At 49.6% G+C, this 12,426-nt stretch overlaps 1 protein-coding gene across 3 annotated transcripts in view; it reads right to left on the bottom strand.

Moving 5' to 3' along the window:
- The window catches only part of COL26A1 (collagen type XXVI alpha 1 chain), a 202,135-nt gene that overhangs the window by 111,862 nt on the left and 77,847 nt on the right, over positions 1-12,426 (bottom strand). For 2 of the 3 annotated variants that reach the window (XM_063667254.1, XM_054496650.2), the window contains one exon: positions 1,800-1,903. In XM_063667254.1, the coding sequence (XP_063523324.1) occupies positions 1,800-1,903 (104 nt within the window). The remainder of the gene's footprint in view (positions 1-1,799; positions 1,904-12,426) is intronic. The other variant, XM_054496651.2, reaches the window with a different exon arrangement.

Below are 12,426 nucleotides of genomic sequence, written 5' to 3'. Positions count from 1 at the left end.
CATGTTGCCCAGGCTGGTCTCAAACTCCTGGACTCAAGTGATCCTCCGGCTTCAGCCTCCTGAAATGCTGGGATTACAGTCATAAGCCACCATTCCCAGCTAACGTTGCTGATTTTATTGATCACTGAAACAGGCTCAGGTACTTACTTAAGGGTAAACTAATCACTTCCCTAGCAACACTCACCTCCTCGGCCCCTGGCAGGATCTAGGTGGCAGGCCTGCTCCATCCTGTTGGGGGGACCAGATGGCTGTGTCCACAGCCATGGCGCTGACCAGAATGGCAGGTCCAAGTCCTGGCATTGAAGGGCTCAGGCATGCATGAGGGACCTGTGAGCTGTGGTCGTTCAACACCATAGCATTATGCCAGGGCCGGCCCACTGCCTGGAAACCTGGCATCCCCTCACCCCTTCACCTTGGAGGTCCTTCCTGCTCCTCTCCAAAGAAGGGTCCAAGTCAGCCCTGGAACCCCCAGCAAGGATAGCCCAGCCTCCCCTGCCAGCATCAGGCACCTCGTCAACCAGGACAAAAGGCACCTGTCGGACTCCCTGGCGTCCCAGCCTTTTTCCTTCAGCTCTGCTCTGGGCCACAGGCCCCCTGAAGCAATTGTCGGAGTCTTGCTATTTCTGTCAATTGTGTTATTCTTTGTAACCCAAAGAGCTCTTTAGACAGTTTACGCTCAAAGCATATAGATCCTGCTATCAAATCAATAAGTAACAAGATGACAGAGAAGAGAAGAATTGTGTCAGAAAGCGAAGGTGGGAGACAGCTACTGTTTCCAAATACAAAACTGACCCCTCCAGCCGGGCGAGGTGGTTCACACCCGTAATCCCAGCACTTTGGGAGGCTAAGGTGGGCGGGTCGCTTGATCCAAGGAGCTCGAGACCAGCCTGAGCAACAATGCAAGACCCATCTCTAAAAATCATACAAAAAAATAGCTAGGTATGGTGGTGCACACCTACAGTCCCAACTGCACGGGAGGGTGAAGTAGGAGGATCAGTTGAGCCCAGGAGTTCGAGGCTGCAGTGAGCCATGATCATGTCACTCCACTCTAGCCTGGGCAACAGAGTGAAACCTTGTCTCAAAAAAAAAGAAAAAGAAAAAAATCTGACCCCTGAGCCTCAGGCTCCAGACCCATCCAGCCATGCTGGGGAACAAGGTGTGCTGCAAACTTGTTCCTTAGGCAGGACTCAATTTCCCCAGCCAGCAATGAAGGGGGATTTGCTCTGTCCACCACTGCTGGCCCACCTAAGTGCTGTTGTGTGACCCTCTCAGGCTGCAGAGCCAGGCTGAGCCCAGGCACCCAGGCTAAACACCAACAGGGCAAAAAGGCAGAAAGCAGCTGGGTGAACGTCTATCTGCAGGTCCCGGTCAGCCTCTCTGTCTCAGTCTACAAAATATGTGGCCTCAAGGCTGGTGGGACCTCATCCGCATTTGCTCAGAGCCCAGATATCCAACTCTGCCTGCCACAGGGGTTCTGGGTGCATCGGAGCCAAAAGTGGAAGAAACCGGCTAGAAATCAAATCCCTTCCCCTGGTACCAGTGCTGTTTTTGGCTTCTGTATTCCACTACCCAACCAGTGCAAACTGGGACCTGCCTCGGTGCCCACAGGCAGGGCGGGCAGCTTCACCCTGGTTTGGCCAGGCTGATCCAGAACATTTGCTTCAGAGGTGATTGGGAAAAGGAAAGGATTTCAAGCTATGGAGGAAAGGAGAGCTGCTTGCAGGAGGAGGCCAGAGGAGGGAGAAATGCCAGCCTGGCCCATGCCTGGCCCCCTGCAGCCCAAGTGCCTACAGACTTACCCTCATCACAGTTGCTCCCGGTGAAGCCAGGGCAGCATCTCCACTCCAGCGCCGTCACCGTGCGGTAAGACACTCTGTAGGTGGGTCTGATCAGAGTCCTGTAACTAACACACAGACAGCGTCAGGGCGGCGTGAGCTCCCTCCCACCCACCTCCAGACCCCACTCCTTCAAAGATGGGCCAGGCTGTTTTGCCCAGCCAGGCCTCCAGGAGGCCCCCATGGCATGGAAACCACTGCCGGGGTCCGTGTTCACTGGCTGTGCAAATGCCTTTGCAAAAATCATAACGGAGGAAGTTATGACAGTGAAAGAGATCAGACTTAACCGACTCCATCTTGCTTCTAACTTTAGGCTGTCCTTCATTCCTGGCAGTAGGCCGAACTAATCTTGGGAAGAAATTTAGTTTATGGTTTGACTCCAAAACAAAATTGATAATATCTCTTTCCCAAAAAGACCCCTTTCTTGCCTGGGGACCAGTCTGCCTTTGTAGGACTAACAAATTAGCTACAGGATTAGAAATTATGGTTTACGGGGTCATGCAGCCTATGGCTGCAAGAGTCTGAACCTCCCCAAATTGCTCCTGGAGGTAACATTGCCATTATAAAACCTAAGATCAGTGCTTGAGATATTTTGCAGACCCTGTCCTCGATGGATCAGCTGATACCACCCAGACCTGTAATCTGGCTTGAGCAGTGCTATGATCCCATCCAGGAACAGAAGACAGCAAGAAAACCTCACTTCGACCCCCTATGATTCCATCTCCAACCTGACCAGTCACCACCACTCCCCAACTTCCGAGCCTCTACCCACCAAATTGTCTTTAAAAACTCCATCCTGAATGTTCAGGAGACTGATTTGAGTGATAAAAACCTCCAGGCTCCCATACAGCCGGCTCTGCGTAGTTGAGACAGAGCCTCACTCTGTTGCCCAGGCTGGAGTGCAGGGGCATGATCTCGGCTCACTGCAACCTCTGCCTCCCAGGTTCAAGCAATTCTCCTGCCTCAGCCTCCCGAGTAGCTGAGATTACAGGTGTGTGCCACCAGGCCCAGCTAATTTTTGTATTTTTGGTAGAGACAGGGTTTCACCATGTTCGTGAGGCTGGTCTCGAACTCCTGGCCTCAAGTGATCCACCGACCTCAGCCTTCCAAAGTGCTGCGATTACAGGAGCGAGCCATGGCACCCGGCCATCCTTCTCTATTGCAATTCCCCTGTCTTGATAAATCAGCTCTGTCTAAGCAGCAGGCAAGGTGAACCCCTTGGGCAGTGACAGCTGTGTGACCCTGGACAAGTCACCATCCCTCTCTGTATCAGCTGTGATCTAAACGTGGATAGAACTGGAGACTGTTATGTTACATGAACCACCCAGGCACAGAAAGACAAATACTATATGTGCTCTAAGAGGGAGGTAAACAATGTGTATACAATGGAGACACGGAAGGGGAGTGGGTAGGTAATGAATGCAATGTACGTGATAGGGTTTGGATATTTGTCCAAACTCCAAATTTCAGGTTGAAATGTAATTCCCAGCATTAGGTGAAGGCTGGTAGGAGGTGATTAGATCGGGGACAGACCTCTCATGAATGGTCTAGCACCATCCCCTTGGTGATAAGTGGGTTCTGACTCTCAGTTCACGTGACATCTGGATATTTAAAATTGTGTGGCGCCTCCCCCATCACTGTCTTTTTTTTTTGAGATGGAGTCTTTTTCTGTCATCAGGCTGGAATTCAGCGGCGCGATCTCGGCTCACTGCAACCTCCGCCTCCCAGATTCAAGTGATTCTCCTGCTTCAGCCTCCCGAGTAGCTGGGATTACAGGCACATGCCACCACGCCCAGCTAATTTTTGTATTTTTAGTAGAGGCAGGGTTTCACCTTGTTGGCCAGGATGGTCTCGATCTCCTGACCTCGTGATCCGCCCACCTCGGCCTCCCAAAGTGCTCAGATTACAGACATGGGCCACCACGCCTGGTGCCCCCTCACTCTCTTAATCCCAATTTGCCTTCCGTCATGAGTGAAAGCTCCCAGAGACCTCCCCAGAAGCCAAGGAGATGCCGGCACCATGCTTGTAAACCCGCAGAATTGTGAGCCAAATTAAACTTTTCTTTATAAATTACCCAGTCTCAGGTATTTCTTTACAGCAACGCAAGAACGGCCTAATACAGTACATTATGTGGGTGATGGATTTCCTAAGAGCCCTGACTTCACCACTGTGCAATATATTAGTTGCACTTGTAACCCATAAATTTATATAAACAAAAAATAATAGTAAACATAAAGTCCCTGGCCAGGCATGGTGGCTCAAGCCTGTAATCCCAGCACTTTGGGAGGCTAAGGTGGGTGAATCATCTGAGGTCAGGAGTTCGAGACCAGCCTGGCCAACATGGTGAAACCCTGTCTGAGATCACGCCACTGCACTCCAGTCTGGGCAACTGAGTGAGACTCCATCTCAAAAAAAATAAACAAATAAAATAAAATAAAAAATAAAGTGCCCTCTAGCTCTGCCATTCTAAAACTCTCCAAGTGTGGCCACCTGTGATGGGAAAGTGTCCTGAACACTGAACACTGACCAAGATGATAAAGAAAGAAAAGGGGCCAGGCACGGTGGCTCACACGTGTAATCCCAGCACTTTGGGAGGCCAAGGTGGGCGGATCACCTGAGGTCGGGAGTTCAAGACCAGCCTGCCCAACATGGAGAAACTCCATCTCTACTAAAAATACAAAAATTAGCCAGGTGTGGTGGCGCGCACCTGTAATCTCAGCTACTCAGGAGGTTGAGGCAGGAGAATCATTTGAACCCAGGAGGTGGAGTTGCAGTGAGCGGCGATCACGCCATTGCACTCCAGACTGGGCAACAAGAGTGAAACTCTGTCTCAAAAAAAAAAAAAAAAAAGAAGAAGAAAGGAAAGAAGGAAGGAAAGGAAGGAAGAAAGAAATTGGCAGGACCTGCAAAATTTTCAACTGTCATCTACTCTGACCTTTTTCCCAATTATAATTTCTTTTGGTTGATTCACCAACAATAAACCCAAAGTGTGTTTATTGAACACCCATTTTGTGCTATATTGTGGTCATAGATTTATAAAACTGTGTCCTCATTCTGAGAAGAGCAAGACACTTCAATGAAGAAAACTAGGCATACACAGCCAGGAGTAGGGGTTACACCTGTAGTCCTAGCACTTTGGGAGGCCGAGGCAGGAGGATTGCTTGAAGGCAGAAGTTCGAGACCAGCCTGGGCAATCTACCAAGATGCTGTCTCTACAAAAAATAAAAATTAAAAAATCAGCCCAGCATAGTTGTGCACACCTGTAGTCCCAGCTACTTGGGAGGCTGAGGTGGGAGGGTCACTGGAGCCCAGGAGTTTTGAGGCTACAGTGAGCCATGATCGAACCACTGCACTTAGCCTGGGCAACAGAGCAGGATCCTGTCTCTAAAAAAAAAAAGAAAGAAAGAAAGAAAGAAAAGAGAAAGAGAAAGAAAAAAATTGGAATACAGTAGTGGGACTCTTGCAGAGATTAAAAAAAAAAAAAACTCTTGCAAAGTGCTGTGAATCCCATCGTAAAGTTTCACGCTCCCACAGTTTTGAAATTTTTCTTACACATAAGTTGGATGCTTTTTTGTCACACTCCAAGAATCGCTAATATAAAATGCATGACCAAGTTTCATAAGGGAGACACATTCAGCTTTTATTATTCACTTTACGTGCATTGTCATAACTGCTGCTTGATCAAGTTTGCACAATGTCCCCCTGAAGACAACACTACATACCTTCACAAAATTTAAATCTGCTGACATCGAGCAACTTAATCGGTGAATGAAAAAATCATGAATTAATTGGTAGCAGCAGGCGTGACATTTGGAGACGCGCTGTTGACAGGAAAACACACGAGTGGAGAATTGGATTTCAGAAGTACAGCTCTGAATCTGAAAAATCCTGTTATGCTCATTTCTTTTTTTAAAAAAAGCAAAAACCTACACTCGTGTTTCATAAACATTCCAGCAAACCAGTTTCCCCCTGGAGATCTGGGGGTGGCGTGGTTGTGTGCAGCTGGGACAGGAAGTCTCTATTAAGGAGGTAGGAGATGACCAGGAGAGATGCCCACAGCTGTGAGCTGGAGAACAAAGCCCCCAGCTTTTGGGAGCAACTGGGTAACCCAGTGCAGGATGGGGAGTTGGAAAGGAGTGGCAGAGCTGTAGTGCCAAGGTCACTCCTCCTTACAGCAAGTGACTCTGGATGCGATGATGAGCCTGACTCTGAAGAGTACAAATACACTTATTTTCACAATAAACACACACTCACATACATGCACACACATTCACATACACACCCACGTGAGCACACACGTGCACTCACACATTCTCACACCTTCACACGCTTGCACAAACTCACTTGCAAGCTCTCACAAACTAACACATACACACACGCTCACACATTCACACACTCATTTGCTCTCTCACACTCATGCACACACTCGTGCTTGCACACTCACACAAACACACCCGTGCACACTTCCACACACACACTCTCACACAAACACACGCTCAGCACCCTCAGACTCACTCATGCACACTCACAGTCACACAGTTTTACACAATTATGCACACACACACGCACCTTCTCACACGCTTGGATAAACACACACTCAGCCTCACACTAACACACTAAACACGCTCACATACCTGAGGACTAAACTCTGACCGTTTTCTTTTCTTGCCCAGATTCCTATCTAAGGAGCCTGGGGAGTCACGCCTTTCAAACCACAAAGCCTCATCGCACAGGTTCTATTTTAACCCTATATGATGGGGCCGGCTTTCCAACCAGGATCTAGCATAACATCGCATGGCAGATAATGAAGGAAATCAAAATACTTTAATCCCAAATATGTTTCTATGCCATATCTTTTGTTTTGTTTTTAGACAGAGTCTTGCTCTGTAGCCCAGGCTGGAGTGCAGTGGCGAAATCTTGGCTCACTGCAAACTCTGCCTCCCGGGTTCAAGTGATTCTCCTGCCTCAGCTCCTGAGTAGCTGGGATTACAGGCGCCCGCCACCATGCCCAGCTAATTTTTTTGTATTTTTTAGTGGAAACGGGGTTTCACCATGTTGGTCAGGCTGGTCTTGAACTCCTGACCTCAGGTGATCGACCTGCCTCAGCCTCCCAAAGTGCTGGGATAACAGGCATGAGCCACCGCGCCCGGCTCTTTGCCATATCTTGAGATAGCCCTGCAAAGCTGTCTCTTGTGGTAGGGGTGAAGGGTGGGGGGAGTGGGGGGGTGGGAATCTACATTCTGCAGAGAATCCCTTTCCCTTTTCCAGGCCTTTTTGATATCCAGGAGAGAATCAACTAATAGTCTGACACCTTTTAAAATCTGACAAGAAACATTTACATTCTATTCTCTCTGAAGCCTGCTACCTGGAGGCTGCATTTGCGTAATAAGAACCTCAGTCTCCACAATCTCTTATTTTATATTATTTTATTTTTTGAAACAGAGTCTCACCTGTCACCCAGGCTGGAGTGCAGTGGAGTGATCACGGCTCACTGCAGCCTCCGCCTCCCTCTCAGCAATCCTCTCCTCTCAGCCTCTGAGTAGCTGGAAGTACAGACAAACACCACCACACCTGGCTATTTTTTTTTGTATTTTGTAGAGACGGGGTCTAGACATGTTGCCCAGGATGTTCTCAAACTCCTAGGCTCAAGTGATCCTCCCATGTCAGTTTCTCAAAATGCTGGGATTACAGGCATGAACCACCATGCCTGGCCTCTCATGATCCCTTATCTTAACCCAGACATTCTCTTTCAATTGATTCCAGGTATTTAGATAAACTCTTTTAACCAATTGCCAATCAGAAAATATTTGAATCCAGGACTGGGAGTGGTGGCTCACGCCTGCAATCCCAGCACTTTGGGAGGCCGAGGCAGGCGGATGGCCTGAGGTCAGGAGTTCGAGACAAGCCTAGCCAACGTGGCAAAACTCCGTCTCTACTAAAAATGCAAAAATTAGCCAGGCGTGGTGGTGCACGCCTGAAGTCCCAGCTACTCGGGAGGCTGAGGCAGGAGAATCACTTGAACCCGGAGGCAGAGGTTGCAGCAAGCCAAGATCGCACCACTGCACTCCAGCCTGGGTGACAGAGCGACACTCCATCTCAAAAAAAAGAAAAAGAAAATCTTTGAATCCACCTATGACCTGGAAGCCCCAGCTTCCCATTGTCCCCATTGCATATCTTACATGTATTGATTGATGTCTTATGTCCCCCTAAAATGTATAAAACCTCATTGTGGCCCAGTCACCGTGAGCATATGTTCTCAGGGTCTGCTGGGGGCTATATCACGGGCCATGGCCACTTATATTTGGCTCATAATAAATGTCTTCAAATATTTTACAGAGTTTGACTCTTACACGTTCACACTCACATAAGCACACACACACACTTATGCACTTAACCAACACACTTTTTTTTTTTTTTTGAGACAGGGTCTTGCTCTGTCACCCAGGCTGGGGTGCAGTAGTGCAATCACATCTCACTGCAGCCTCAACCTCCCTAGTTCAAGTGGTCCTCCTGCCTCAGCCTCCTAAGTAGCTGGGACTACAGGCATGCACCACCACACCTAGCTAATTTTTTTTTTGTTTGTTTGTTTGTTTTTGAGACAGAGTCTCACTCTGTTGCCCAGGCTGGACTGCAGTCATGCAATCTCGGCTCACTGCAACCTCCTCCTCCCGGGTTCAAGTGATTCTCCTGCCTAACCCTCCCGAGTAGCGGGGATTACAGGTGTAACACCACACCCAGCTAATTTTTGTATTTTTACTTGAAACAGAGTTTCACCACGTTGGCCAGGCTGGTGTCGAACTCCTGACCTCAAGCAATCCAACAGCCTCGGCCTCCCAAAGTGCTGGGATTACAGGTGTGAGCCACTGTGCCCAGCTTTTCGTTAATTTTTTTTTCTTTTTTTTTTTTTTTGAGACAGAGTTTCACTCTTGTTGCCCAGGCTGGAGTACAATGGCACAATCTTGGCTCACCGAGACCTCTACCTCCCTAGTTCAAGCGATTCTCCTGCCTCAGCCTCCCGAGCAGCTGGGATTACAAGCGCCCGCCACCATGCCCTGCTAAATTTTTTTGTATTTTTAGTAGAGACAGGGTCTCGCCATTTTGGCCAGGCTGGTCTTGAACTCCTGACCTCAGGTGATCCACCCGCCTCAGCCTCTCAAAGTGCTGGGGATTACAGGCGTGAGCCACTGCGCCAGGCCTATTAAAATTTTTTATAGAGGTGGGTCTTTCTATGTTGCCCAGGCTGGTCTTGAACCCCTGAGCTCAAGTGATTCTCCCACCTCAGCCTCCCAAAGTGTTGGGATTACAGGCATGAGCCACTGTGCCTATCTCCCAACACATTTGATATTCACATGCGCACAAACTCACACACACTCTCACATTCACATGCTTGCCTCATTGCTGTGTTACAGGATGATGCTAAAACGGGACTCATCCGCCCACTATTTCAGGAGGGGTCCCAAAGGCTGAGGATGCCATTAGGTGCCCAGTGTCCCCAAAGTGAGGAGCTGCGGCAGCCATGTACGAAATACCATGCCTGGTGAAACCGGTTCCAGCAGCCTTAGCATCTCCACCTCCAGGCTACTTAAAAGAAAGTGGGCCGGGCACGGTGGCTCACGCCTGTCATCCCTGCATTTTGGGAGGCCGAGGCGGATGGATCACTTGAGGTCAGGAGTTTGAGACCAGCCTGGCCAACATGGTGAAACCCCGTCTCTACTAAAAATACAAAAAATTAGCCAGGTGTGATGGTGCATGCCTGTGATCCCAGCTACTCAGGGGGCTGCAGCAGGAGAATTCCTTGAACCCGGGAGGCGGAGGTTGCAGTGAGCCGAGATTGTGCCACTGCACTCCAGTCTGGGTGACAGAGCGAGACTCTGTCTCAAAAAAAAAGAAAGACCTAGAAAAACAGAAAGGGCTCACAACCCTCTTGCTGCCGCAGATCTGCCAGCCAAAAGCAGGCCCAGCTTGGACAGAGGAGAAGCGTTTGTTTAGATTAAAAATGGCAGTTTTAAAATTAATTCCTGAAATGGTCTTCCGACTATGAGGGACCAGAAAAACTATAGAGTCCACCCAGGGCCCGGGGCAGGCGCAAGGGCCAAGCTGCTGTTGTTTGCACCCTGCTGAGCACAGCTGATGCCAAAAAATCAGGACCCTCCCTTAACCTCTGCACGATAGGATCAATGGAGCCCTGGGCTCAGGAGTGCAAGCCTGGCATTTGGGATCTGCCCCTAATTCACTATACAACATTGCACAGGTACCTAAACCTCTCTGAGCCTGTTTCCTGGTCTGTATGATGAGGATACCAGGGAGACTAGGATGCCTGGTGTAAGGCTGTGAGTGCAGGAGGGGTGCATGGATGCTGGGTTTGCAAAATACAGACCTGACCTCATTCCTCCCAACCCACACCCTTCGGCCATCCCCAGTGTCATCAGGAGAGAGTCCGGGCTGCTGAGCCACATGTGCTGGCCCTCCTCCACCTGACACAGACACCTCTGGCCCTCACCCACCAGGCGGGAGCCCTCCAGATGCACCAGACACTCTCACTTCAATCCACACTTGGAATGGTGAAGATGGCCATGAGAACAATAAAAGTAGATATAATAGGCCGGGTGCGGTGGCTCACGCCTGTAATGCCAACACTTTGGGAGGCTGAGGCAGGTGGATCATTTGAGGCCAGGAGTTCGAGACCAGCCTGGCCAACATGGTGAAACCCCATCTCTACTAAAAACACACACACACAAAATAGCCGGGCGTGGTGGTGGACGCCTGTAATCCCAGCTACTCAGGAGGCTGAGGCACAAGAATCGCTTAAACCTGGGAGGCGGAGATAGAAGTGAGCTGAGATTGCACCACTGCACTCCAGTCTGGGTGACAGAGGGAGACTCTGTCTTAAAAATATATATAAATATAATAATAGCTTCAATTGCAGACTCACAGTGTACTGAGTGGTTTACAGAAGCTGACTGAGAACAACAGATGTCATTATTCCCAGTTTACAGACAAGGAAACTGAGGCACAAAGAGGTTAAGCAACTTTGTCAAGGTGGTGGAACTGGGATCTGAACCCAGGCAGAACTGGTTCCAGAGCCCAGTAATACTAATTTGTGTTCGTTCAGTACAGGCGAACGTTTTTCCTCTCATCTACACACAGGCACTGATCTCCGGCCCCTGATTCAGAAACTGAGCTCACCCCTCTGGAGATGCTCTTTTCTTTCTTTTTTTTTTTTTTTTTTTTTTTTGAGACAGAGTCTCTCTCTCTCGCCAGGCTGGAGTGCAGTGGCACAATCGCGGCTCACTGCAACCTCTGCCTCCTGGGTTCAAGCGATTCTCCTGCCTCAGCCTCCCGAGTAGCTGCAATTGCAGGAGGAATTTTGTATTTTTAACCTAATTTTAGCTAATTTTGGTATTTTTAGTAGAGACAGGGTTTCACCATGTTGGCCAGGCTGGCCTCAAACTCCTGACCTCAGGTGATCTGCCCGTCTTGGCCTCCCAAAGTGCTGGGATTACAGGCATGAGCCACCGCTCCTGGCCACAGTCTTTCTCGGCCCCTCATTCTGAATTCCATGGGCTTGGCCCATGCCACTCTGGAACCTGATGGCTGCCAAGTCCAGGCGCGGGGCACACCAGTAGGTGGCACTGTGTCACCATCCCAATGGGCCAAGACTCAGCTTGGTAGCCCCCCTGCGTCTCACCTGAATGCTTAAGACAGGTTCCACATTTGTGGCCCATCTCCCCAGTCTTGGAAAAAAACCTGAGGGACCCTGGCCTCCTGTCCCCATGAAGAATTGCCAGCCCCTGCCACTAGGGTCCAGTTAGGCAAACTTTCTTTTTTTGTTGTTTTTGTTTTTGTTTTGAGACAGGGTCTCGCTCTGTTGCCCCGGCTGGAGTGCAGTGATGCGATCTCAGCTCCCTGCAGCCTTCACCTCCTGGGTTCAAGCGATTCTCCTGCCTCAGCCTCCTGAGTAGCTGGGATTACAGGCGCACACCACCACACCTGGCTAATTTTTGTATTTTCAGTAGAAATGGGGTTTCACCATGTTGGCCAGGCTGGTCTTGAACTCCTGACCTCAGGTGATCTGCCTGCTTTGACCTCCCAAAGTGCTGGGATTACAGGCGTGAGCCACTGTGCCTGGCCTAGGCAAACTTTCTAAAATGCAGATCCAGTTTAGGGACTGCCCTCCCTCAAAAACAGGGTGTACATTATTTAACCTCTGTCAGCCTTGAGGCCGCACTCAGTTGAGGACACCAGGCTCCAAGAGGGAACTCAACTTCCTCAAGGCTCCCTGTAGAGTCACCAGCCACATGGTAGTGTCAATTTTGCTGCTTTGTGGGAACATTAAGGGCCAATAAAAAGGTCTCGGCCAGGAGTCACACAGCCCTGGAGCGGGGTGTTGTCCCCCCACCCCTAAGACTTTAACAACTCTTAGATTTTGGAGGCGAAAACAAGATTGGCCTCTGATGCCTGGATTCTCCTCAAGGTGGAGCGGCCCCATCCATCCATGACTTCCGGTGGTCACCAAGCCCACTCTACAGCCCACGGGCTCTGCCTGCTTTGATCTGGTGTCCTCCCTGGCCTTGCAGGTGACTTTGTTTTC

Source organism: Pongo pygmaeus, chromosome 6, assembly GCF_028885625.2.
Source record: "Pongo pygmaeus isolate AG05252 chromosome 6, NHGRI_mPonPyg2-v2.0_pri, whole genome shotgun sequence".
In the NCBI taxonomy this organism is placed as follows: domain Eukaryota; kingdom Metazoa; phylum Chordata; class Mammalia; order Primates; family Hominidae; genus Pongo; species Pongo pygmaeus.
The sequence above is the reverse complement of the archived record's forward strand: the minus strand, read 5'-3'. Positions and strand labels throughout refer to the sequence as shown.